The sequence below is a fragment of the Macrobrachium rosenbergii genome, chromosome 41 (genome assembly GCF_040412425.1).
Source record: "Macrobrachium rosenbergii isolate ZJJX-2024 chromosome 41, ASM4041242v1, whole genome shotgun sequence".
NCBI lineage: Eukaryota > Metazoa > Arthropoda > Malacostraca > Decapoda > Palaemonidae > Macrobrachium > Macrobrachium rosenbergii.
The window spans coordinates 17550800-17578024 of NC_089781.1; the positions used below are offsets into that span (position 1 = coordinate 17550800).

A 27225-nucleotide genomic window follows, 5' to 3' on the forward strand; every position below is an offset into this window, starting at 1 on the left:
TCTTATATATAAGAGCAATGTTTGTTTGAACTCTTTGCAATCTTAAAGTGTATTTAATTAGACATCACTAGCGCATATTAAATAGACATGCCAATTTGGAAAGTTCTAGATGACATTTCAGTTATTTATTGAAAATCTGGTTGGTAACTTATCTATGATATGACACTAGGGCCTCTCTGTCATTGTAAGATAGTTATAATTTAGTAATTTGTAAAACTATAAGCACATTGAATACAGTAATATTATTCCTATATGTAAGTTACATTTTTCCATTTTGCATCTCAATTTCAAGAAACACTCTCATTTCAAGACTGAATTCAGTGTCGATTTTTCATGTGCAGGTACGAGTTATTACTATTTTTTTTTTTTAACATCTCTCTCTCTCTCTCTCTCTCTCTCCACATTGCCAGTTAGCAGTTAGCAGAAGACTGGATAGTCATTGCCTCCTTCTTCGGTAGCCATTCATATTTGGTAAAAATTATTTTTTTGTAGTCTTTACACACCAATCATATTGAAGACCTGGCCTGTTGATTGGCCATGGCTTCCAAAGGTGAAACGAAAAGGGTTAAGTTTTATTGAGTGAGAGAGAAAGCACATTTCTGGCAAGGGATAATTCGCTTGTCTGACAAATTTGAAACTAGAGTGTAGTATTTTTTTGTTCCTCAGGCAAATAAACTTATATTAGAAACTATTTTTGCAATTCTAATTAGAGAAATTTCAAAGAAAATTAAGTTATTTATAACAATGAAGAAAATAATATGGATGGTTGTTTTACTTTGTTCGTTTTCAGTTGCCACGTGTTATCGAGTCTGGGATGCCCAGGTTGACAGAAGTCAAACCTAGGCCAAGGTTTGGTGAAGTACAAGACATATCCACACCTGAAACCTACAAACTAGCTTTCAATTTCCCCAATGCAGATGCTGAAAATGTGAAGGTGTCTTTAAAAGGTGGGTTAAGTATGACAGAATTAATGGAAGTTCATGGGAAAAGGCCATTCTGTCATTATGTATCCAATGCAGTTTGGGTATTTTGTTTCATTGTGGTGGTATACTTAACAAAAGATTCTTCACAAAACATTAAAAAGAGATATATCAAAGATTAGGTCATGTTGGTTAAATTAGGAAAGGAATCCCAGAAAGGCATAAATTCTCATAGTAGACATGAAAAGCAAATTTACCAGCTCAAGGTAGGGTATGTTGTACAGTACTCAGTACTTGAACTTTTAATTTCTCAAGAAACAAATTGCACTTGAATAAATTCTTTCATATTAGTGACTTAGTATACAGTATCTTGCACTATGCACAAGGATTGCATCAACTACAGAACTTTGATTCATATTGAAAAGATGAAATTGAAAATGTCTGGAAGGTTTAGAATTAGTAGTGTGGCATAGTAGTAAATCTCTTTTTCAGTTAAATCACTTAGAAGACATTATTTCCTTACAGGGCGCACTCTGACAGTTACTGGTTCTGTGGAAGAGGTGACAGAGACATCAAGGTCGTCTCGGCAAGTGTCTTTGCAATATGATATTCCTGAGGGTGTTAACTTGGATGCCCTGGAGTCTTGCATGTCTCATGATGGTGTCCTCACTGTTGAAGCACCACAGATACTTCCAGAACCTCCAAATGCTCCCAAAACCATCAACATTGAAAGAGAATAGGTTGTTTCAGTTTATAATGACTGATGATATTGTAGTTGCCTTTTTTCTTTACTATACAAGGATTGTAAGGGTTTTTTTATACTTTATATTTGATTGTACAGTTTCAACAGGACTGCTTTTCAGTGCTTTATATATAGGAAAATTTTCAGAACAAGTCAGATTACACTGTTTCCAAGCATCCTTCTTATTCATAAGTTTTTCTCTAAAGGGCAGCTTCTAGTAAGAATTAAGTGTGGTCATTATCTGTTCATCAAATGTGAGTTCTTTTCAGTCATTGCAGTTGCTGTAGCATATTCCTTTAATTTTAACCATGATATATTGAGAGCTCTTACTTATGGGGAAATAAACTTAAAAGCTTCATTAAATATTTTATCAAAATGAGCAGGCCAGAGTTATCAACATTTGTTTCCTTCGATAGACCATATCCAACAAATGCCAAAGTTCTGTGGAGGATAAATATTGAATTAACGTCACCGAACTTCTTAATAGTATGTAGTTTCTTGTAATGCAGCTCATGTATACAATAAGAAGTACATTTCTAAATTTGTTTATACTGTAAAATGATTGCAAGAATATAGCTAAGAATATATTAACTATGCACACTAAAAATTTGTACTGTAGGTTAACTTGCTTACTACTGGAAGTGCTTGGTGTTATCCATAAGATTGAGTGAACACTTGAAATTCATTAACAATACATCAGACTTTATGGATAAAGTGTTTTTATTTATTTATTTTTTTTTTTTTTTTTTTTTTTTTGAGTATTAAACCATTGCAAGAGAGTATTATTACCAATTTTTTTTATGTCACAGATGATCATTGGTAGCTTTATATTGATACAAAGAGCACTGAACAAGATGCAGTATATAACACAGACATATTATTGGTAGCTTTATATCGATACAAAGAGCACTGAACAAGATGCAGTATATAACACAGACATATTCAGTGCTGTTGAAATCCATTCTTTTTAATGGTAAACTATCCATAAATTATCATTATCACACAAAATATTTGAAAGATTTCCATGGTATTCATTATGAACATTTGAAGTGCCTTGGAGTGACTGCTAAACACCCTGTTTAGAACACTTTTTAGGCTTGAAAAGCTTAAATCCTCTTATAATAGAAATGGCACTACATGAGATTGGTTTTGGTTCAGAGTTTATGTAGTCACTCAGAACCTGATCCAACTAGACAAATTTCTGCACTTCAGGTGATTTTGTTAAAGTAAAATACTTGATAAATTTCAGGTATCTAGATTTGTGAAATTCTGCTGTTTAAATTATAAATATTAGTGGAGTTCCTTTGTTGTTGAAATGAATAGTTTTTGTAGTATAAAGTATTTTTTTAAGTTTTAAAAGACTGAAAGTTACTTCTTTCCAATATGCAAGTAAATGCTAACAGTGCTGGCCTTTTTGTATTTAAAGGTTTTATTGTATTAAACCCAATGGCGCTAACTTATTTTGCATTAAGTATCAATTTCACATGGATGCTTTGAAAGGAAGTATTATACAATAAATTTGTAAGAGTTTATTTAACTTAAGTTTCTGATACATAACAGAATAGATATATTCCCAAAGGCTAAGAAAAAGTGTCCTCCATAAATTTTGTAAAAGAATGCATTAACATCCTTTCACTTTTTTATAAAACAAGCTGTTGACCTTTGACTTGTGATTGATCCAAAAATTAAGTTACATGTTATCTAGGCTACAGCATCTCAGTTTCGGATAAAAAGGAAATGCTGTGTTGCATTCTGTGAGGCAAAGCATTGCAAGTCAGTAGTTGTAAAGATATGACCAGAGTTAAGAGACTATTGAGTTAATTTAAGCAGTCGGTAAATGTTAATGGTATTTACTGTTTAATTGTTGACTAATACTGATAGGCTGACAGTGATATTTACAAATGCTAGATTTCCAGTTGGAGAGGCATATTTACCTAAAAAAAAAAAAAAAAAAAACACAAGGTGAACTTACAAAGGAATATACAAGGTTTAGTATTGTCAGATGATAAAGTAGGTTGTGTACTTTAACTTTGTAAATAAATTTTTTCCTGTGAATCATTTTCATTATGCAATAATAAGGATGCACATGTAAAAATTTTGAATTGTTGCCCTGCAGCTGATTTCTCCTAAATATTGTCATGGTTATTGATGATTGCCACCCATGTGTTCTACATAAGAGGTTGTCTCACAGATTTCAAAAACTGCTCTGCTGTTGCCTCCTACAATTACATCCATTTGGGAGATTGAATAGGCTGCGTTATTCTGTGAAATATGAAAAATGTTTACAATATTTTTTAAATACAAACCTTTGTATGCTTAGGCCTTAACCAAGGATGGAACAGTAGAGTATACAATTCACCGTCATCATTAAGCATTTCACCATACTGAATGACATTGGCAGTCACAGAGATGAAATTTAGAGCAATAATACACTAAAGAAATTGACAGCTGCTCAGGAAAAGATCAGTGGTAACAAACACAGTAAAGGGCAAAAACCACTGTAGTGGGGCCAGACGGAACACTGCAAAGAACACTTGGTGCTGCTGACATTCTGTATACTGTAGGTAGTAACTTCCTACCAATGCATACCAACTGAGACTTTCACCCAAATAGACTGATTGTAGTATAAAGGCCCGTCCAGACGATCGAGCACAGCTCGACGGGCACTGCCCGCAAACAAGCAAAGCCCACAGGTACAACTGTAGTGTTGTCCAAATGATGCCAAGCTGGCCCAGTCAAACCTGGGCACAGCCAGAGCGTGTAGTCATTCAGGCAGGACCTGCAGACTGTGCAGTACAATAACTATCTGTATGGTGGCCACCAAGAAAAATCGGAAGAAAGCTCTATATAGCATAATAATTGCTGTGTGTATGCGTTCAATTTTACATTCTAAAGGCAAGGGTGTTCCTGATGAAGTTCTACTAAATGTAGAAAATGAGGGCTCGATCACTGATCCATAGCAGAAGCAGAGACGGACGTCTGTCAAACACTCGAGTGAACAATGACGACCTCTGCCCCTTGCCTCCATAGGAAGACTCGTGTCTGGCAGTGATGCCATATTACTGGCCACGGGCAGTGTCTGGTGCTTTTGCTAAACAACCAACACAGGAACTTTGCCCCTGTTTTAGTGGGCACAAGCGGTAAACTTGTTAACAGGCAAACTGCTTTCTTGTGCATGTGGGCAATGCTCGATCGTCTCGACAGGCCTTAAGATTTTGGCTAAATGCCCAGCACTTTGACAAGAAAACCATTTCTCTTGTCAAACCTGATGGCCACTTTGTCCAGTACTGACTTGGGGAAAACAAAGCAAAAACATATATATATGGCAATGGGAGGATGGTTCCTCTAGTAAAAAAAAAAGACTGTAATAAGGAATTCTAACCAAACAGAATAGTGTAGTGAAAGGGATTTCCTTGTTACAACCCAACAGCTGAAAATGACAGCAAAAACAGTACAAACTTAATTACAAAACACCAGTGTCAACACTGAATACAGGAAGCAATACCAAAGGAAACTTCAAATACGAATGAATGAGTAGACATTCAGTCAACAATAATTACTGCTCTTGTCAAGCCACAACACATAATTGTAAAGAAATAACTTGGTGAAAATTGTGGCTCATATGTGACTTATTAAATGGTAAAACAATTGGAAATATGAAACGTAGCCATATAAACATGACTAAAAATTTCATAAAAAATCAGTTCAAAAAGAAAATAAATGCCTTTATATCCATCAATACATTTGCATTTGTTCAGGCTCAATTTTAAAAGAATTCAGACAATACCTCTCAAAGGAGATCTTTTGGCAAAGATCTGCCAAGACCTACTGACCTCAATGAAAAAGATCAAATTTCAAGAAAAGGGGCAAAACTCTATTCCTACTATAAATGAAATTTAACTTCATATAAAAACAATGAAAAATAAATGGACCAAATATCATACATCCATCCATCGATTTTCATGTAATAAACTCAACTATGAGCTGAGTGGGATGTAAACAGGACCCACCCTTGATAGCACCAAAAAAATTAATACAGTATCTTAAAAACTATAAACTCACAGAAAAATGTTTAAAATACATCATACAAAACTGGATGAAAATTTTGTTTTTCATACAAACCTCATTAACTTACATGCTGTGAAATGGGTTTGCTAGAAAATAGAATTATTCTTGAACGAAGAAGCATTAAATCTCTTCCAGACTGCATTCTATTGCTAATGGGAAGCAAGTTAATGTATCAGTAGCTGACTGCCATTTGCTTTGTATCTTTTGGGAAGAACTGAAGTATCTTGGATCTTAGGACCATGAAGCAGCTAACTGTAAGTGATGGTCAAGTAATGAATGTTTCATGTAACTGCTGTGATTTCAAGCAACAACAAATGACAAGTCTTAACACAAATACACCAGTGATATTTTGTCTGAGTTCCAAGTCTCAATCTATGTGATTACTAAATTCTTATGAAGTTAACATGTTAATCCATTATAGTCATTTAAGGAGACTGCAGATTACTTCCCTACTTGCAAAATGAGCTATAAATCTTAGTTCAAGGGGTTGGTTATCTGTTAGATATTCCCATGACTGGCAAATTCAATGGATTTATGATTCATACGAACATATTGTACATAAGGCATTCCACATTCAGCGATGCACCACAAGTCAGGTCATGAGAGTTTAACAAAGATGTATAAACAGATATTTCATGAATTTGGCTATAAAAATTCAGCTACATAATATGTAAATGTAACACTGATCAGATATTTCTGTCTACAAACTTATACCATCAACAACAAACACACATCGTTGTATCTGAGATATGACTCACGGGACTTTAACCTGCACCACCAGGGCTTTCAGTTAATAAAATAAACAGCACTGGACACAGTTTTATACTTAAACCTTACACTCCTTCTCTGAATCAAGGAATGACTGTAGTATCATTATTAGGTGAAGATAATGGTTGTGTTCACTTTTTGTATGCAGTGCTGTTTAAACAAAAACCTGAAAATATTGTAAAAATTAAATTCATTAACATTTTGTGTTGAATACCACAAAATCATTACATAATCCTTTAAAAATAAGGATACAGCACTGTACAAAGCATTGTTTAAACAAAATAGCATTACTGTATAACTCTAGCATAAAGACTTATTTTGTTTTGGATAACTCATAATCAATACCTAATCCTCAAAATAAGGATACACATGTATTGTTTAAGAAAGCTGCGTTATGAATTTCTATGCTTTTAACAAAACCGAGTTATGAATTTCTATGGTTTTAACATTCTGAAAATAAATATAAAAAATTCATACAGAAAGTAAAGATCTAGAAAAAAAACTGGTTTCTTTTTAATAACATGAATTACGTATACAAAACATGAAAATGAATGATTATGAAAATAAAGATGAACTCTAGATCAGATACAGCAATGAACTTTACAAACCTTGTGTAAAATTGCTTATTCATTCAAGCAATAAAAATAAAAAGTATAATGAAAAATTAACTTGGTCCACACAAAACTACACAATGCCTGGTGGATCTGCAGTGACTTAAGTACACTAGAATTGATTATAAACTATATGGGTTAATGTCCCACCAGCCAAGGGTACAAATTACAAATTCATTACATTACCATCAAGAGGTTTTGTAAATGTGTGTTTTCCCTTTATCACACTGATTATGGCAGACAAAAATATAAAATTTATAAAATATATAACACTTAGTTTGAACAGTCAATAAAATGTAAGATTCAAAGCTTAACAGGTTAAGTCATTCTCCATGTGATTAAACACCCTCAATTTCAAACACCTGGCACTGGGGTAAACTTGGCACGGGCTGTTCTGTCCCAGTCTGTTTGAGATTAACTTTTGTGTACATAATTTTCCAAACTCTGTCAACTGGGCAGATTAAAAGACCAAACTCTTGCTCAAATATGCCTATGAAAGATCCACTTTGAAACAAAGTACCACAACACAGAATCTTCACCATCCCATGGGCAGACTTGTGTGCTTGAGTACCACTCTCCAAATTTGGACTGAAAAGAAGTCTATATTGTTTGCAAACACCACTGATAAGGGTAAAATTATTGTCTGATCCCTGTGAATGCTTTTCTTCGCTAACCTGACCTATAAGAAATACATCCACGGAACTATTGTTGAAAAAGATTTTCTCCCCAAAATTATCTCCGCAATGGTGGGCACACTCTGGCTGAAGGCGATTCAGCATTGTATAATACCATTCACAAAAATCTTTAGAAAATTTATCAGAGCGCACTCTTTTTGTCACAGTATTAGAAGACACTATATCTGCAGCATTATCACATCGTGTCCTGTTCACTACATTGCCTTGACTGTCTGACAGATGAATGGTTGAACTACTTTCCGACAAGCTCCGACCAGCTGGACCCTCACGATGTAACCTGCGCTTTGCACTAAGTCTTCCTTCCACATGGTTCGTACCACTTTGGTGACTACCAACTTCTCTAACATCTTTACTGGCACTAGATGGATCTGATGCTCTTCTTTTCACAAGGGGAGGATTTGGGATAGCTTTGTTCTGGATCTGTTGGCACTGGAGAGAAAAGGAACAACCTGATACTAATCATGTTAAATATACAAAACCAAATGAACAAACACATGAAGAAAATAAAAAGATGAGAGTTAGTTAGTTATAAATGATTTGTTTAACCAGACCTCTGAACTCTTTTAGGGTTCTTCAACATAATAATCCAGGATAATTTTTGCTTCAAAGACACAAGCCTCTATGATTTATTATCCAGTTTGCTTAGATAAACCTGGCACAAATAGCTATCGAAAATGTATAAACCAAAAAGTACGTGGCAAGTTGGGTTCATGTGAGGGAGCCTTCATTTTCACCTTCCATAAGCTCATTTTTCTACATGTTAATAGACATAAATTTAGATCAACTGGAGATGAGACTGGGGCACTCCACACTGTGACATAACATAAACCTCATTTGACAAGGGGGAGGGAGGTTGTTTGGGCATATGTCCAAGAAAACCAGTACCGGGTAAGTGAGAACCACTAACCTATTTTAGTCTATCCCATGCCTTAGCCTAACCTTGTAATTATTTAGCTTTCCTTATGCAAACACACACTAAAGGTTTTCAGGCATCTTTTAGCACCTTGCTGTCAAACTTCTGACCAAGTAGCCAATAACTGACTGATTTTTTCACGTGAAATGGCATTGCAAATTAACATATACTGGTGACAGAAATTAAGTTTTCCCTTGCATGTCATCAATTTAACAACATACGGAACTTTGATTGTAAACAAACATGAAAAATTATGATTACTACTTCATAAAAAGTTTGGAAGAAGACTAAAAAAATGCTGGATAACCTGCTTGTGTAACACTGCCTAAAGTCAGTAAATCCTAAAGAGTCCAGAGTGCAAGAGCAATATGAAAAAGATGTACGAACAAAATCCAAAATAAAAAATCCTTACCCTAAATCCCACACCTTAGCAATCAAATGTCTCAATTGAGATGGATGTGGTGAGGAGGGATATGGGTGAGGTGGGACTGGGGGAAGAAAATGCAAGGAATAGAAATAGATGGAGAAAGATGACTTGAGCAGCCGACCCTGCTATACAGTGGGACTATTAAGGTCAAAAGAAGAACCAGATATACACAAAACTTGTTCATCACAATCAGCTCTCACCACACACAATCAATACAATACATACATAATACTTTAGAAGAAAGTACAGTACTAAACGGTATTCAATACTGTACTGCACAATAAAGAAAAAAATCAGCAGAACAAATGTACAGGATTAATGAAATGGACCATAGGGCTATGGTTAATCCCAAGTCGAGGCTAATCTTCCATGATTCCTTCCCATTTTCTATTATGCAATATCAATCAGTTATTTTATTATATGTACACACTGCTTACAGACAGTACAATATGTATGAAATGGAATGGAATACTGTATTATAAAATTTAGACCACAAGCCATGCACTGGGACCTATAAGGTCATTCAGTGCTGAATGGGGAATGTGAGAGTAAAAAGGTTTTAAAGGGTGCAAAAAAGGAAAGCCTAACAATTGCACTATGGAACAAATGTTAGGAGTGTGTGGAAAGTAAGATGGAAGAAGGATAATATGAACAAAGGTACAGAGCATAAAAGGAACGAAAGGGGATGCAGCTAGGGGCCGATGAAATACTGCAAAGAACCTTTAGTAATGCCTACAGTGCAATGTGTGAGGTGCACTGACAGCACTACCCACTAAAGGGAGTACAATATGTAAACAGTGCCAATATTCATTCTGTATTGATTAGTTTTATTGACTTACATACTATGTATAAGCTGCGACTTTGCAAGCGTAAATATACAGCTACGTATTACGGTCCTATCTGTTTGTGTACTGTACCAAAATGTTTGTTAAACAGGATAATGTCTCAGCTCTTGATATTTTCCTTCAAGATCCCCTTATTGCAATTATGCTATAAAACCAGAGCAAAACATCTGGGGCAACTGAGTGGCACTTAGTATATAAATGTACATGAATACTAGTGACAGCCATGGTTCTGGAAAATGGTAGATGTAATATGTGTACTGTATGTGCTGTAACATGTGTACATGTAAAGCAACAGAGTAAAGAAATTGCAATTTTGGTTAGTTGTACATACATGTACAAGACACACATGGTATATAAATATAGTCTGCATAGTGATGGCAAAATGTGTATTGCAATTAGTAACTGTATGGTGCAACTTTCATACTTTTCCTTGCTCAGTGTCGTTCAAGTAATACATTTTTGTATGGGAAGATGTTAAGAAGCTTCTTCAGTACTGTTAAAATGTAAATTCTAAAATAATAACTGAACATTAAACTTTGTGAGCAACAAAATAGATAAAAAAAAAAAAAAAGCCAAAGGATATCTCTCTCTATCTCCTACCTATAGTATCAAGTAGTACAGTTAGTTAGTTAGTTATAAATGATTTGTTCAGTACTTACAAGTCTAAGAGGAAGTGCAAATATGTCCAAAAAGCAGTCATGGAAATAGCAACTTAGCAAGCTCAAGCAATCGTACCTCTACACTAGCCAAAAATCCTAGCCTAACCATGGCTAGCCTATGAAAACATTTACTAACTTAAAGACCCTGAGGCTACAGCAATCAGCCAATTGGCGCACACAGTAAATTAATCTCACTATTCAGTGGCTATCAATAGGCCATCACCACCTGAGAGTCTTCACCTCCACTCAATAACTCACTCAACTACAACTACCGGACATTGTTGACTATTATTGTACACAAACCTCTACACCAACTTTGTGGTGCTACTGAATAGTTCACATGGAAATACTATAAATTTGTCATGGCTCTAATTTACTGAGTTGCTCTCAAATCACAGGGATTTTCAAGGATCTTATGGAAATTTAAAGAGGGTCATTGGATGGGCACAGCTATACATGTACTGTACAGCTGTATGTGGAAACTTCTGACATTAGCTGTAACTTCAAGATACTGAATGAAAGTTGTGAATGTGGTTCCTAAAATTTAATAGATTCATCCAACTACTTCCAATTGAGATTTGTTTCACAAAAACCCCTTTAACCATATCTGTCTTACTTCCATGATGAAGAAATCTTCATCTCATTACACTCATGTTAACAAAGATCCAGAGGATTCACACTGCCTATTGACACCACCTCCACTTCCATCTCACTTTTCCATGAGACTTTGTTGTCAACACACTGGTTTCCCAGGACTCCCTGGCTAGCAGAAGTCATCATGCCTTTATACCATTTTCATATTTTTCATGTAATTTGTATTTTCATGTTTCTGCTACACCTTATCATATGATTTGTGGTTCTTGCCTTCTGATAAGCAACAAGATCTGATAAGCAACAAAGAGCCTACAGTATAGTATATTCTTGCATTCAAGACATCCCAAAGCTAATTACTTATCTTTTATCAGTCACTGTCAGAGTCACCTGCAAAAATCATAAAGTTTAAAAATGCAAAAGTACATTAAAATGAAGCTTTTAAGTACAGAATTCATAGAAACGAGGTCTGCTAAGTTGTGGGATTACTTTCCATTTCTGACTCTCAATTAAGGCATTACGATTATCAGGCTTTGATAACATGATAACATGAACTGTCATTAGTTTAGGCCTATGCTTTTCTCTGAATTTGCAATGACTATCAAGAGTACAAGAAATATAAACTTTGCTCCCCGGACTGTAAAAATTTCTGCTTGAATTCTACAATAACAGAGGAAGAACATTTTTAAAACTAATATACTCTTTCACATCACTGTTTAATGAGTATGCTATCTTTCTTTCACTACTGTCACCCAAAAATATAGCCACACATGAAAGGAGAAACAGGTGGTGTGCACTGTGGTGAAATCTTGGAACCAACAGGGTCAATATTAAATTTATGTTTTGTTGTTTAAGGCTCTTGAAAAACTGGACAAATCACATAAATGGGACTTAACAAAACATGTGTAATATACAGAAACCCCAAAATTTTTAAAATGATATAATACTATGGAAACACCCAAAATTTGTCAAATCTGTCCAACATCTTCACCTCTCTCATCCCTACTGTAGTTGCACCTTACAACCCACAATAAAATACATCATACATAATTTCCTTCATCACAATGAACAACAGCTGAAGAACACAGTAACATTACCAGCCTAAATATAACTCAATATATTTGACAAAAAGATTTTAGGAAAATAATTCTGAGGGGCTTATGAAATACTTTTAGAGTCACTGACAATTACAAGTTTCTGCAACAATATGGTTTCAATAATCTTGACTACTGATCATAATACAAATACTTCTGCTGTGAAAACAAACTGGACTGTTTCAACTGAGGCTATTGAAAGAAATCTAACTCTAGATGGGAGTTTAGAGTTCTCAGTACAAATTTCATAGCATGAGCCTGTCTCTCAGTAATGCAGAACTAAGAATGTTTGATTAATACCCTGTTAACAGAAGTAGGATTTATACTCAATGGTAACCATCCTTTCACCAGCTTAGGCAGCTATATGGTACTTATAATAAGGCATCAATAAAATTATGAGGTTTGTTATTTCTAAAAACACCATTATTTCTGCAAGTGAATTTTCAGAAAATGGAAAACATGACATTACCACCATTAAATGCTACAAATACCACAGTTAATCCATGAAATGGTAATACAAATTATCCCTTGAAACTGACACTGAAACAATAGTATATAAACCACCAAATTTGAGTTCTCAAAATGTCAAACTTTTCAAAAATATTTCATGAATAGAAGAGTAATAACTTGAAGGAAGCAATTAGATGCTGGAAGTGCTACAGGAGTTGAGTGCATAACATCTTCAAAAACTTACCCACAATTCCTGGACAGCCACCATAAGTTCGGGTTTACTCGCAGAACGTTCTGTTGGCACACCATACTTGTGTAAATACGCAAATAATGACTGGCTCCTGATACGTTTGTATGAGAACAAACGGGCTAAATCAGACGTATGAAGTAAGGTAGCTTCAATTGCTTCTGAAAATAAAATGTTCACTCAAAATTATTTTCAAATAAAATCAAAGACTGACCGCTGTTACATACTTATGTCCTTCATGCAATCATTTGCAAACCACCACTGGTGATTATACATGTCTGACATGCCCCTCTTATTTTCCTATCCAGTTTTTGTGTTATCTCGACCACAGCTAGCTAGATATGGGTTCTAGGTTTCGTATTGCACTAAATTTTACATTGCTAGAAAGGAAATTATCACCACCACCTTAAAATAACAAACCTTTGCCTTGTTGATGCAAAAAATAAACATGAGGATATTTTCTGCATTTCAGTTTATGTAAATTTAGAGGTCTTTCCATGAATACAAACCACTTTTCCTCTTGGCTCTCCAAGTTACTTTTTTTCCCATTCTAATTTTCACTCCTTATTTACAAACAAACCATTCAGGCTGACTGCGAGCATATAAATTTGACACTATAGCTTAGCAAAGTTAACTTTATCTTTTGGTTAAACTTTAAAATAATGATGCAGTTCTTATGCTGCAATGTCTTGTACAAAGTGGGTTAGCCAAAAGATGGGTGAATAACAAGGCAAAAATTTTAAGTAGTTACTGTATATTTAATGAATATCTCATTACTAGGGGGAGATTCCTCAATACATCACAAACATCACTCACTGCCTTAGCAAGTAATTTTTTTTGTTACTCATAAACAAAACCGAATTTATATGAATAATAGATACATGTCTGTATCCTAACATACAGTGGATATCTGGCAGTTTACATGTCAATCCTGTACAAATACAGCTAAAGCAAGATCATCAGTGTATATATGCAAGATGTATGTCCCATAGATAGAGAAAGATAGTAGCATGGATCTTCTGTAACTATAGTATTATGGTCATGAAATTTCATTATTTTGAATGACTTAGAATGAGCCCGTATCAGATAATAAAAACATGCTCAAGCCAACTAACAAAACCTGTCAGTTTTATGATCACAAACATTGCTGCCTGAAAGTAAAATACCTCGACAAACCATCATGTGACCACAAAAGGCTAACAGTGTTCCAGCAGCAAAAACTTCTTTTCAGCACCTGATATCCTCGAACTTGTATGAAAGTGTGTATGCCTTATACAGGTTGTGAGAGAAACAGAGTCCAAGTCAAGATCCAAATCAGTCTTCTACAAGAACTTGATGCCTGGTGTGCATGCCACAAGATAACCCAATACAATAAAAGTTTCCTCACATAAATGGACAATACCAGCAACTACAGCTATCGCTATAGCCAGTCGCAAGGTATATGAGGTAACACAAGAGTCCCTCCATCAAGCACCCACTTTGTACCAGGCACTAAACTTGACAGCAAAGTATTCACATCTGAGAAAGTAGTTACAAACCAGCTAGATGGCATTACAAGAGACTAGCATACAGCAAATCCCACTGTTTTCCTATAAAATCCAAGGAGCCCTGTAAAAGGATAAAGGGAAGGCAAAGAGGCCAAGGCTACAACAAAGGACAGCCCAGTTCTAGACTGAATGACTGGGACAAAAGTTCAACACAAAGAGCAGAAATCAGTTTGACTGAGATGGTGCCAGATGCTTCTGCACACGAAGTGTGTACATGCCTCCTAAGCTTTCTTTCTGGTACAAGCAAGGATTTAAGGGTTCACAGGAATAACTTACACATAAAATTGAGTCTTCCACATGTTTTCCTTGTTATTCCATGTTCTCTGAACCATTTTCATTTAAAACATGGCATAATGTGCCCTGGTGCATAATGTACCAGGGTGCAAAGGCTAACACCTACTTAGATGGCAGGATGATTTATAACTTGAGGAAGAGTGAAAGAACTGGATTAAAACCTCCAAAAATATAAAAACAAAAAAGCCTGAGGGTTCTTGCAATTATGTGATTATAAAAAAAAAAAAGCTTAAAGAATTAAGTGAACCAAGCGGAGAGCCTACCTCCAGTGAGAAGTACAGAAAATCTACATGCTGAAAATATCTGGAGATTACTGATTCAAAGGTGATGAGCTAATCTGCATTTTCTCGTCTTTGATAGTCAGCAATAACTTTGAATGAACTAATTCTGTTATCAGCAGATAACACCAAAGCACTATAAAATATTCAGATAACCTATGATATAGCACTAGAATTCTTTTCATACATCACTGCTAAACTTACCCTCTGTTGTAGTTGGTACAATTCGATTGTTTGTAGCCACACGGGCTAAAGTATATACTGCCTCTTGCCCTAAGAAGTTCAAGAAATCCCGCAGGTAAGGCTCAAATGGTGAATGAAGCAAAGACGTCATGAGTAGTCCCTGAAAAACTGGTATTATAAGCCACTAAAGTACATCGTAATGCATAAGAAAATCTCAAAATAAAATAAAACATTGATGATTGTAAAATGAATACCAACACAATGTTTTGAAATTTAAAGAGGGGTCATTGGTTGGGTTACCAACCTTCCAACACTATCTCTGGAACTTTTTCACTGCTTCTATTTTCTCCATAGTCAGTAACCTTTATTGTAAAAAGTAAAACTCCAATGACTCTCTTACTCTTTATTATTTTACACTTCTCAGATTTAGACTTGGGTTCTGAAAGCATCCACTGACACTCTATTAATGGACAATGAAATTTAACTATAAACTTTTAGTACAATTCATCCAACTACAAATTTTTAAATTAATTTGTATTTTTGTTAACAAACCTGCGGTCTTAACATTAGGATCAAAACCTAGCCTGGTAAAACAATATTGTCAAGGAATTTAGCATCTGGCATCATGAAGAAATCTCTAAATTCATCTAATATCATTACATGTCTAATAAAACTGTAATAAGACCAAATTTGTATCAAACAGGTGTTGAGAGCAGTCACCCCCATGCAAGCTAGGTGCACCAACACACCACTGTGAACCACTGCAAATCCTATAACTGGGCTTTTCCATGAACACATCTCTCAGTTGTTGTAAACAAACAGCTCCAATGGTGGGAAAAGACAGTGTTAAAGCTACACACCTCTGTCATGCAGAAGTAACTGCCATGTTGGTTATTAAACAGCATCATTATTTTCATGTGTGATTTTGACTGCAATACAGAATGAGCTGGCTTGTACATATTTTGGGAAATACAATAAGAAAAGATTTACTAAACTCTATCAAAACACAAATTAGATGTGACAGTTATCTGAATGAAAGGCAATAACAGATTTGACATTTCCTACAGTCCTATCAGTTAAAGCAGCCAGTGTGTTTATTGTAAAGATGATAGTCATATAGTCTTGCAACAATATTAAAACAAGATTAATCCCAGCAAGTAAAACAAACTTTGGAAGAGAATATTTATCAGTCAAACCATGTACCAGAAAATGTCAATTCAAGCTACATAAAATTATGAAAAAATACCATAAAATTTATCAAATGCAAAAGTATTCAATTAGCTAACAAATGCAAACTAGCTAAGTTTAGAGATAACAGAATTTCATCTAGTGAAGAAAGTCAGGGCAAACTAGGTAACTGAGTTTAGAGATGTGGAATTATTTCATCTAGTGAATGAATACAGTCCAAATAAACAGTGAGCTACTCTTGTCTTAACATATAGCTGTGAAATATTGAATGAATTAACAAAATCACCAAAATCAGAATTAGATAACATGATAACATGAACTGTCATTAGTTTAGGCCTATGCTTTTCTCTGAATTTGCAATGACTATCAAGAGTACAAGAAATATAAACTTTGCTCCCCGGACTGTAAAAATTTCTGCTTGAATTCTACAATAACAGAGGAAGAACATTTTTAAAACTAATATACTCTTTCACATCACTGTTTAATGAGTATGCTATCTTTCTTTCACTACTGTCACCCAAAAATATAGCCACACATGAAAGGAGAAACAGGTGGTGTGCACTGTGGTGAAATCTTGGAACCAACAGGGTCAATATTAAATTTATGTTTTGTTGTTTAAGGCTCTTGAAAAACTGGACAAATCACATAAATGGGACTTAACAAAACATGTGTAATATACAGAAACCCCAAAATTTTTAAAATGATATAATACTATGGAAACACCCAAAATTTGTCAAATCTGTCCAACATCTTCACCTCTCTCATCCCTACTGTAGTTGCACCTTACAACCCACAATAAAATACATCATACATAATTTCCTTCATCACAATGAACAACAGCTGAAGAACACAGTAACATTACCAGCCTAAATATAACTCAATATATTTGACAAAAAGATTTTAGGAAAATAATTCTGAGGGGCTTATGAAATACTTTTAGAGTCACTGACAATTACAAGTTTCTGCAACAATATGGTTTCAATAATCTTGACTACTGATCATAATACAAATACTTCTGCTGTGAAAACAAACTGGACTGTTTCAACTGAGGCTATTGAAAGAAATCTAACTCTAGATGGGAGTTTAGAGTTCTCAGTACAAATTTCATAGCATGAGCCTGTCTCTCAGTAATGCAGAACTAAGAATGTTTGATTAATACCCTGTTAACAGAAGTAGGATTTATACTCAATGGTAACCATCCTTTCACCAGCTTAGGCAGCTATATGGTACTTATAATAAGGCATCAATAAAATTATGAGGTTTGTTATTTCTAAAAACACCATTATTTCTGCAAGTGAATTTTCAGAAAATGGAAAACATGACATTACCACCATTAAATGCTACAAATACCACAGTTAATCCATGAAATGGTAATACAAATTATCCCTTGAAACTGACACTGAAACAATAGTATATAAACCACCAAATTTGAGTTCTCAAAATGTCAAACTTTTCAAAAATATTTCATGAATAGAAGAGTAATAACTTGAAGGAAGCAATTAGATGCTGGAAGTGCTACAGGAGTTGAGTGCATAACATCTTCAAAAACTTACCCACAATTCCTGGACAGCCACCATAAGTTCGGGTTTACTCAAGAGAACGTTCTGTTGGCACACCATACTTGTGTAAATACGCAAATAATGACTGGCTCCTGATACGTTTGTATGAGAACAAACGGGCTAAATCAGACGTATGAAGTAAGGTAGCTTCAATTGCTTCTGAAAATAAAATGTTCACTCAAAATTATTTTCAAATAAAATCAAAGACTGACCGCTGTTACATACTTATGTCCTTCATGCAATCATTTGCAAACCACCACTGGTGATTATACATGTCTGACATGCCCCTCTTATTTTCCTATCCAGTTTTTGTGTTATCTCGACCACAGCTAGCTAGATATGGGTTCTAGGTTTCGTATTGCACTAAATTTTACATTGCTAGAAAGGAAATTATCACCACCACCTTAAAATAACAAACCTTTGCCTTGTTGATGCAAAAAATAAACATGAGGATATTTTCTGCATTTCAGTTTATGTAAATTTAGAGGTCTTTCCATGAATACAAACCACTTTTCCTCTTGGCTCTCCAAGTTACTTTTTTTCCCATTCTAATTTTCACTCCTTATTTACAAACAAACCATTCAGGCTGACTGCGAGCATATAAATTTGACACTATAGCTTAGCAAAGTTAACTTTATCTTTTGGTTAAACTTTAAAATAATGATGCAGTTCTTATGCTGCAATGTCTTGTACAAAGTGGGTTAGCCAAAAGATGGGTGAATAACAAGGCAAAAATTTTAAGTAGTTACTGTATATTTAATGAATATCTCATTACTAGGGAGATTCCTCAATACATCACAAACATCACTCACTGCCTTAGCAAGTAATTTTTTTGTTACTCATAAACAAAACCGAATTTATATGAATAATAGATACATGTCTGTATCCTAACATACAGTGGATATCTGGCAGTTTACATGTCAATCCTGTACAAATACAGCTAAAGCAAGATCATCAGTGTATATATGCAAGATGTATGTCCCATAGATAGAGAAAGATAGTAGCATGGATCTTCTGTAACTATAGTATTATGGTCATGAAATTTCATTATTTTGAATGACTTAGAATGAGCCCGTATCAGATAATAAAAACATGCTCAAGCCAACTAACAAAACCTGTCAGTTTTATGATCACAAACATTGCTGCCTGAAAGTAAAATACCTCGACAAACCATCATGTGACCACAAAAGGCTAACAGTGTTCCAGCAGCAAAAACTTCTTTTCAGCACCTGATATCCTCGAACTTGTATGAAAGTGTGTATGCCTTATACAGGTTGTGAGAGAAACAGAGTCCAAGTCAAGATCCAAATCAGTCTTCTACAAGAACTTGATGCCTGGTGTGCATGCCACAAGATAACCCAATACAATAAAAGTTTCTTCACATAAATGGACAATACCAGCAACTACAGCTATCGCTATAGCCAGTCGCAAGGTATATGAGGTAACACAAGAGTCCCTCCATCAAGCACCCACTTTGTACCAGGCACTAAACTTGACAGCAAAGTATTCACATCTGAGAAAGTAGTTACAAACCAGCTAGATGGCATTACAAGAGACTAGCATACAGCAAATCCCACTGTTTTCCTATAAAATCCAAGGAGCCCTGTAAAAGGATAAAGGGAAGGCAAAGAGGCCAAGGCTACAACAAAGGACAGCCCAGTTCTAGACTGAATGACTGGGACAAAAGTTCAACACAAGGAGCAGAAATCAGTTTGACTGAGATGGTGCCAGATGCTTCTGCACACGAAGTGTGTACATGCCTCCTAAGCTTTCTTTCTGGTACAAGCAAGGATTTAAGGGTTCACAGGAATAACTTACACATAAAATTGAGTCTTCCACATGTTTTCCTTGTTATTCCATGTTCTCTGAACCATTTTCATTTAAAACATGGCATAATGTGCCCTGGTGCATAATGTACCAGGGTGCAAAGGCTAACACCTACTTAGATGGCAGGATGATTTATAACTTGAGGAAGAGTGAAAGAACTGGATTAAAACCCTCCAAAAATATAAAAAACAAAAAAGCCTGAGGGTTCTTGCAATTATGTGATTATAAAAAAAAAAAGCTTAAAGAATTAAGTGAACCAAGCGGAGAGCCTACCTCCAGTGAGAAGTACAGAAAATCTACATGCTGAAAATATCTGGAGATTACTGATTCAAAGGTGATGAGCTAATCTGCATTTTCTCGTCTTTGATAGTCAGCAATAACTTTGAATGAACTAATTCTGTTATCAGCAGATAACACCAAAGCACTATAAAATATTCAGATAACCTATGATATAGCACTAGAATTCTTTTCATACATCACTGCTAAACTTACCCTCTGTTGTAGTTGGTACAATTCGATTGTTTGTAGCCACACGGGCTAAAGTATATACTGCCTCTTGCCTAAAAGTTCAAGAAATCCCGCAGGTAAGGCTCAAATGGTGATTGAAGCAAAGACATCATGAGTAGTCCCTGAAAAACTGGTATTATAAGCCACTAAAGTACATCGTAATGCATAAGAAAATCTCAAAATAAAATAAAACATTGATGATTGTAAAATGAATACCAACACAATGTTTTGAGATTAGCCTAGCTGAGCTTGGGTCAGCTGGTTCAAGGGCAGTTACCAACCTTCCAACACTATCTCTGGAACTTTTTCACTGCTTCTATTTTCTCCATAGTCATGTAACCTTTATTGTAAAAAAGTAACATACCTCCAATGTTTACTCTCTTACTCTTTATTATTTTCACACTTCTCAGTTTTCATTTAGACTTGGGTTCTGTAAAGCGCATCCACTGACACTCTATTAATGGACAATGAAATTTAACTATAATACTTTATAGTACAATGTGCTCATACAATATGACAAATTTTTAAATTAATTTGTATTTTTCATGGTTAACAAACCTGCGGTCTTAACATTAGGATCAAATCTTCTAGCGCTAGCTGGAAGCTGGTAAAAACCAATAGGAATTGTTTATGCAAGGAATTGGTAGCATCTGGCATCAGTCACTGTCTTCTGTATAAGTCTCTAAATTCATCCTAATATCTATAAGAGGCTATGTCTGTCATGTAATAAAACTAGGAGTAATAAGACCAAATTTGTACTCACAAACAGGTGTTGAGAGCAGTCACCCCATGCAAGCTAGGTGCACCAACAAAACTACACTGTGAACAGTGCTAAAACTGCAAATCCTATAACTGGGCTGTGGTTAGCAGACAGCTATCTGAACACATCTCTCAGTTATGGCTAAACAAACAGCTCCAATAGTGGGAAAAGACAGTGTTAAAGCTACACACCTCTGTCATGCTGATATGTAACTGCCATGTTAAGGTTATTAAACAGCATCATTACCAGTTCATGTGTGATGGAGCATGACTGCAATACAGACATGAGCTGGCTTTGATACATATTTGTGTGGGAAATACAATAAGAAAAGATATACTAAACTCTATCAAAACACAAATTAGATGTGACAGTTATCTGAATGAAAGGTACGAATAACATATTTGAGACATTTCCTACAGTCCTATCAGTTAACCAGCAGCCAGTGTGTTTATTGTAAAGATGATAGTCATATAGTCTGGCAACAATATTAAAACAAGGAATTAATCTCACAGCAAGTAAACACAAACTTTGGAAGAGAATATAGAATATTTAGCTACAAACCATGTACCCTAGGAGTAGAAAATGTCAATTCAAGCTACATAAAATTATGAAATTGATATACTGTACCTTTCCCAAAATTTATCAGACTACAGGGAACCTGTTTACTGTATTCCAATTAGCTAACAGCAGTCGGGGCAAACTATAACTAAGTTTAGAGATAAAGAATTATTTCATCTAGTGAATGAATACAGTCAGGGCAAACTATAACTGAGTTTAGAGATAAAGAATTATTTCATCTAGTGAATGAATACAGTCCAAATAAACAGTGAGCTACTCTTGTCTTAACATATAGCTGTGAAATACTCTGAATGAAGGTCCCATAACAAAATCAGACACCAAAATCAGAATTAGAACTTGCTTTCCATACCCAAAGTGGGATTTTGTTAGAATACTAATACAATAGTTATTATCATTTAATAATTGTGAATAAAATTGAATCATTAAAAAAACTGCTCTGGCAAGTGCACTGTATTTGTATTTGTTATAACATATGAGGACAGGGATGTTTGATATTCCAAAAGTGCCAACTTTTTTAGGGAAATTCTCCATTTTCATTTGCACAGTTCCACTGCAACCCCCTTGTGTGCTCCCTTTTTCTTTAGAAAGTCATAAATATGTTTTGATGAGAATACTGTAATGAAGTTACCTTACACAGATAAAACTGAGGCTTGATACAACCTTTGGTTAGCTAAACATCCTGCAGTTCTGGAGCAATGGTAAACTACTTCCTGAACCAATACGTTATTGTGGACAAGACATTACAGTCGAGCCCCAGGATTTGCAGGGGGTGAGTATCACTAACCCCCGTGAATAGCTCAAATCGCGAATATTTAAAACCCCTCTAAAAACGCCTATTTTGATACTTCAAAACACCAAAAAACCAGCTAAAAATGCTTATACCTGAATATTTTAATAGTTTTATCACAAAAAGTGCATTTAATCATCAAAATGATATGAAAATACAGTAATCTGTGAACATTTCTCTGTGAAAAATACAAAAATCAGCGAATAGCCTAGGTGGAGCTGCAAATCCGGAATTGCGAATAGGCGGGGGTCCACTGTACATGATACCTAAGAGATGGACAATTACTTTCAGAAATCAAAGGTTATAAGTGTATTAGGCATTATTATTGAAGCATGTGGAATCAAACTTAGAAAAGTCTCAGTATACCAGAACACTTCAATGGTGAGGTATTCTTGGTGGCAGAAAGAATGTAAAAAATTTGGGGGGGCGCCTGTATTAAATCCATTCAGGAATACCACTACTGTTATCTCTTGAAAAATGAACTTATCAAGCTTAGGGGAGAGAAACAGTGATAAGTGGCATGGATAATATTTGTAAAATTTTGTAAATCCTGACACCACTTTCCACTATCAAAATTCAGTAATATATTCAAGAGAAAATAAGAGGGACAGGATTCCAAGGTTAGTGAAGGTGGAGAACTGAGCATGGGATGTGTCAAATACGATGATGCGCTCTTGGTTAAGTTGGAACATTTCCCTTGGAACCTATCCCTTGGAATACCATTGCCATATTTCTTGGAGAAAGCCAAGAAGACCTATGGTGTGAAATCCCCCAGCCAGGTAAGATGCTGTGTCCTAGGCTAGGTTAGGTTAGAATGTAAGACACCTGTTTATCGTAGTGTAATGACATGTGCCTAATTGCTCTCTAATGATAGCACACCTCTAGAAAATTTTTCATACCATGGTCTGCCACAATTGTTAAAATTACAAATACATGCAGAAAATACATAAAAGAGAAAGGAACGGCAATTTAGGGGTATGCTTAACTATAGGCGTTTCCTTTCATGGCAAAACATTTCCTAGCCTAACCTACAATAAGCAACCTTACATAGCCTAGCTGGGGCTCCTTACCCAGACACCTCCTAGTACCTAGTGGATAATAAACCCCTGGGCTACATGTAGCGAGCCTGAGTGGAAAAAATATATATATTCCATAGCAATGATGGTCAAATTTTCATAAATCACATGACAAGCAATCGTAAGACATATCAGAATTATATTATCAGCAATATATAAATAAATTGATACATAAATTAATTAATTGCAGGTCCCTTAGGCTATTACTTGCTCATGTTTTGTCAGCTATAATTAACCATAGGCTACAGTAGCCTACAAGTGAGATCTCCCAGTTTACCCTGGGCTACGTATGTGAACCTGGGCTATAGTACATGATGAGATGATATCTGTAGACTGAAGACATGTAAATTAGCCTGAAGCCTGTAAATAAGCAGCAGTCCTGAACCCTGACCTAGCCTAGGTCTAACATAGGCTACGCCCATTTCACGACAGCCCTTGGCCTATCTTTGCGAAAATTTGTCCATACGGTTTAAACTCGGTTCGTTTATTTTTGTTTTAAAAATTCGACTTCAGGTTAATGGTAATTAGGCTATGCTTAGCTCACTGGCCTACTACAGTAGGCCTAAAGGTAGGTTAGTCATCTTTAATGATACAACGCAACAGGCTGGCCGGAAGTACGACAGCTGAAATGCACGCACGGGGGAATAACACCAGACAAATGTCATTAACATACATCCATCAAGAAGCAACCACCGCAAGCAATAAACTTACCTCGTCATGCAAAATCTTGAATTAGCCTAAACGTCTCGTCAGTCATAGGCCTATTAGCCTAAGTTTGCGTGCATGCTTTTGCGATTGCTTCCTCAATCGTCCAGTTCCTACCAGCACGGGCATGTCCTGCTGCCTTATGATGAGATAAATGCCCTAATTTCCGACATCATTTGATAATATCCGGTTGATGACGGTCAAAAGGAAGCGATGTTTATGTTTCCATTGATATTTTATTCATGCGAGTTGTAACCTGTGTAACGTTAGGCCTATTGCGCTTTGGGCTAGTTCAATCTGCGCAATTCTCCAACGACGAGTTCCTGGTCTTGGAAGATTTTCCATCAATCATATATTAATTTCAGTCTTCCAAACTACATTTGAATCACTGAATTAAGACGCAAACTGCAATTGGTCCGACACGAGTCACAAATTATGAAGAAATGCCGAGAAACATCGCCATCACTGCACGATCCTGAAATGAACTTCGATACTTACCAGAAAGGAACTTTAATTAATCGTATTTTCTCCAGGTAACTTATGATGTCATGGATAGAGCCTCGATGGCTCAGTCGGTTACAGCAGCAGCTTCGGACTTCGTAGAGGTCTGTGGCGCGGGTTCAATCCCGCAAGCCGGCTGATCAGAGAGGCAGACACTTTGCTATCCGTGTAGACATCCCGGGATTATATATGTAATCAACGGATAGGTTTGCTTAAAAAGCAAATGGATGTTACAGACTAAATACACACACAAAACAAAGCCACTACAACACCTTCTAAAAACATATCAAACATCTCACACGTCTCGAACACTCGCCATACCCGCCATACCCGCGCATGAACTTCTCGCTGCTGGGAAGAAAGGGCGTTGGCGTGGGTCTGTATGATACATGAAACATACGTACCGGGGTCTAAGCGATGTCAGGCAGGGCAGCCGATCGAGACCACAGGTCTACCCCAAAGCCAAATCAAAAGTCCTTCAAAAAGAAGGCATCGTGCTTACCCCATACAAAAATGGGAATAAAAGCACGTTAAAAGGAAAAGAAAGAAAGAAAGAAACTTATGATGTCATGGATATTCGCCTTATTCACTGTTTATATAAGATTAACCCCCCCCAAAAAAATGTGCAGTGCCACATATATTTTTCCCAGTAACATCTCTGGAATCATTTGTGTATATATTTAAAGCGCCAAGAGATTATTCAGTACTTTTAGCCCAGTAGGATGATAATTTAGATTTCTCTATTTACTTTACTATTCTATTGTATGTGCTTATTTCTTAGGCTTCAGGTTTGTACGTGCAGTTTAGTGTGTGTGTGTGTGTGTGTGTGCGTGCGTGTGTGCACTCACGGCCTCAGTGAACCCTCGTAACACCCAGGGATGTCGCAAGCAATAAATTAAATAAATAAATATATAAGTAAATAGAGTGTTCTGACTAAGAAATAAGCACACAAGTGCCCAAACTTATCATCTTGTTGAGAATGGTCCAAAAGCCAAAATTTTTATACTGGTTTTTCAGCATTTTTATGAATGTTGAGTGCAAATAAAGGTAAGATCAGAGGGGTGCCGATGCAAAGGAAATACCGCCGAACTAACCAGAACCTGAGCTTTAGTCTGATGCTGTTTGACACGAAATGTGTACGTTGTTGTTGTTGTTGTTTTTATTTTGCTATCGATTGATAAGAGTGTATTATTCAGAAGTGTTAGAAGTTAGAGTAATAATTGTTTGATAATAATGTTGTTATTATTACTACTTGTGGCTTGATAAGTCAATTGTCCTTGACTTTCATTTGGAGGCTTTAGGACAATTAACTAAGACTAGCCACAAATATAATAATAGCAACATTATTATTAAACAATTGTTAAATATGGTGGCAGCGGTGGAATTTAACTTTGGAATTGACATATTCATAAAGTTATGGAAGAATATCGCACATATTAGCCTACGGTTGGTGGCTTTGTAACAACATGCAAGATCATCATGGTGCAACTTACGTAGCATTACCATAACAATTCTTGGTGATTTGCTGTTACATCAAGGTAAAAATACAAAAGAACACTATTAAGTGTTATGTCAACATGTACAATATAAACTACGATAAGTGCATACCCTTTACAAGTGAGAAATATGGCATTTCAAATTAAAATAAGGGGAGCTACATTTCTTTCCCCTCTCAAGTTGTCGTACACGTCTTGAACAGTGCAATTTGATCATTTGAGCTTACGCAGCTACGCACTTAGTTACACTTACGCACTTACGTACACACTCGATCATAGAAAACCTCAACTTCGAACGGTTAATTTAACATCTTGATAAGATGAAAACCAATTCGTTTTTCCAGTTCACCAATTATGAAGGGTATTGTCATTAAATTGAATGAAGGATTTCCATCATTACATTGGGAAGAGACCAAGGAAGGAATAATGAGATTCCTGCTAGATTACTGTAAAAGAAGAGCCTTTAAAATCCATGAAAGGGGAGAGTTTTCCTTGCACCTCGTAGCATCACATCTCGATCCAGTTGCTGTCCATACTCTAGGTTCCCATTTCTTCATGTGACGCGACACGAGGCACGCATACTGCGGATTTTCTTTTAAGGATTTAATGCAGGTGCTTTCAACATTATCCAGCGATACTGAAAGCCTAGAAGCTGCGCGGAGACACGAGTACATCGCTGGACCAGGGTAATTTGCTTGCAAGCTATAGGCTACAGAGTTGACAATGTCAAAGAAGCCACTGGAGTGATTACCACCAACAAATATGGCCTTGGACCATCATTTCAGAAGGCCAGACTTTCATGCAGAATTATGGCTAAATGCTAATGGCAAAATGCTGGATGTAGAGGAGAGGAACTTGTGTGCGCGCGAGCTAAATTGCCTCCGGTACCCCAAGCATGTGTTGAGATG

At 35.8% G+C, this 27225-nt stretch overlaps 2 protein-coding genes across 10 annotated transcripts in view; one reads left to right on the forward strand and one right to left on the reverse strand.

Moving 5' to 3' along the window:
* LOC136826700 (heat shock protein Hsp-16.1/Hsp-16.11-like) overlaps positions 1–3717 on the forward strand; it is an 80056-nt gene extending 76339 nt beyond the window's left edge. For both annotated transcript variants that reach the window (XM_067084089.1, XM_067084088.1), the window contains exons 3-4: positions 791–947; positions 1446–3717. In XM_067084089.1, coding sequence (XP_066940190.1) covers positions 791–947; positions 1446–1660 — 372 coding nt within the window. In that variant the 3' untranslated portion in view covers positions 1661–3717. The remainder of the gene's footprint in view (positions 1–790; positions 948–1445) is intronic.
* Positions 2380–25373, reverse strand: LOC136826698 (uncharacterized protein C3orf38 homolog). Of its 8 annotated transcripts, none has more exons than XM_067084080.1 (6): positions 24819–25373; positions 20399–20535; positions 18074–18238; positions 15354–15492; positions 13028–13191; positions 2380–8233 (listed from the first exon to the last, which is right to left on the reverse strand). In XM_067084080.1, the coding sequence occupies exons 3-6, from the start codon at positions 18137–18139 to the stop codon at positions 7448–7450; spliced, it is 1155 nt and encodes a 384-aa protein (XP_066940181.1). In that variant the 5' UTR covers positions 18140–18238; positions 20399–20535; positions 24819–25373; the 3' UTR covers positions 2380–7447. The 8 variants fall into 8 exon arrangements, with proteins under 8 accessions (XP_066940181.1, XP_066940179.1, XP_066940184.1 ...); XM_067084078.1 differs by having other exon boundaries at positions 24327–25373; XM_067084083.1 differs by having other exon boundaries at positions 15354–15500; positions 24327–25373.
* Between the last annotated feature and the right edge of the window lie 1852 nt (positions 25374–27225).

What these genes read in the sequence shown, in the direction of transcription:
- LOC136826698 (XM_067084082.1), bottom strand. Translation starts at nt 18,139, where the DNA reads ATGGTGTGCCAACAGAACGTTCTCTTGAGTAAACCCGAACTTATGGTG. An exon ending in TGGCTGTCCAGGAATTGTGG is followed by an intron (nt 15,493 to 18,073) that starts GTAAGTTTTTGA and finishes CCAGTTTTTCAG; the next exon opens with GGACTACTCATGACGTCTTT. An exon ending in TGGCTGTCCAGGAATTGTGG is followed by an intron (nt 8,234 to 13,027) that starts GTAAGTTTTTGA and finishes TTTTCTCTCCAG; the next exon opens with TGCCAACAGATCCAGAACAA.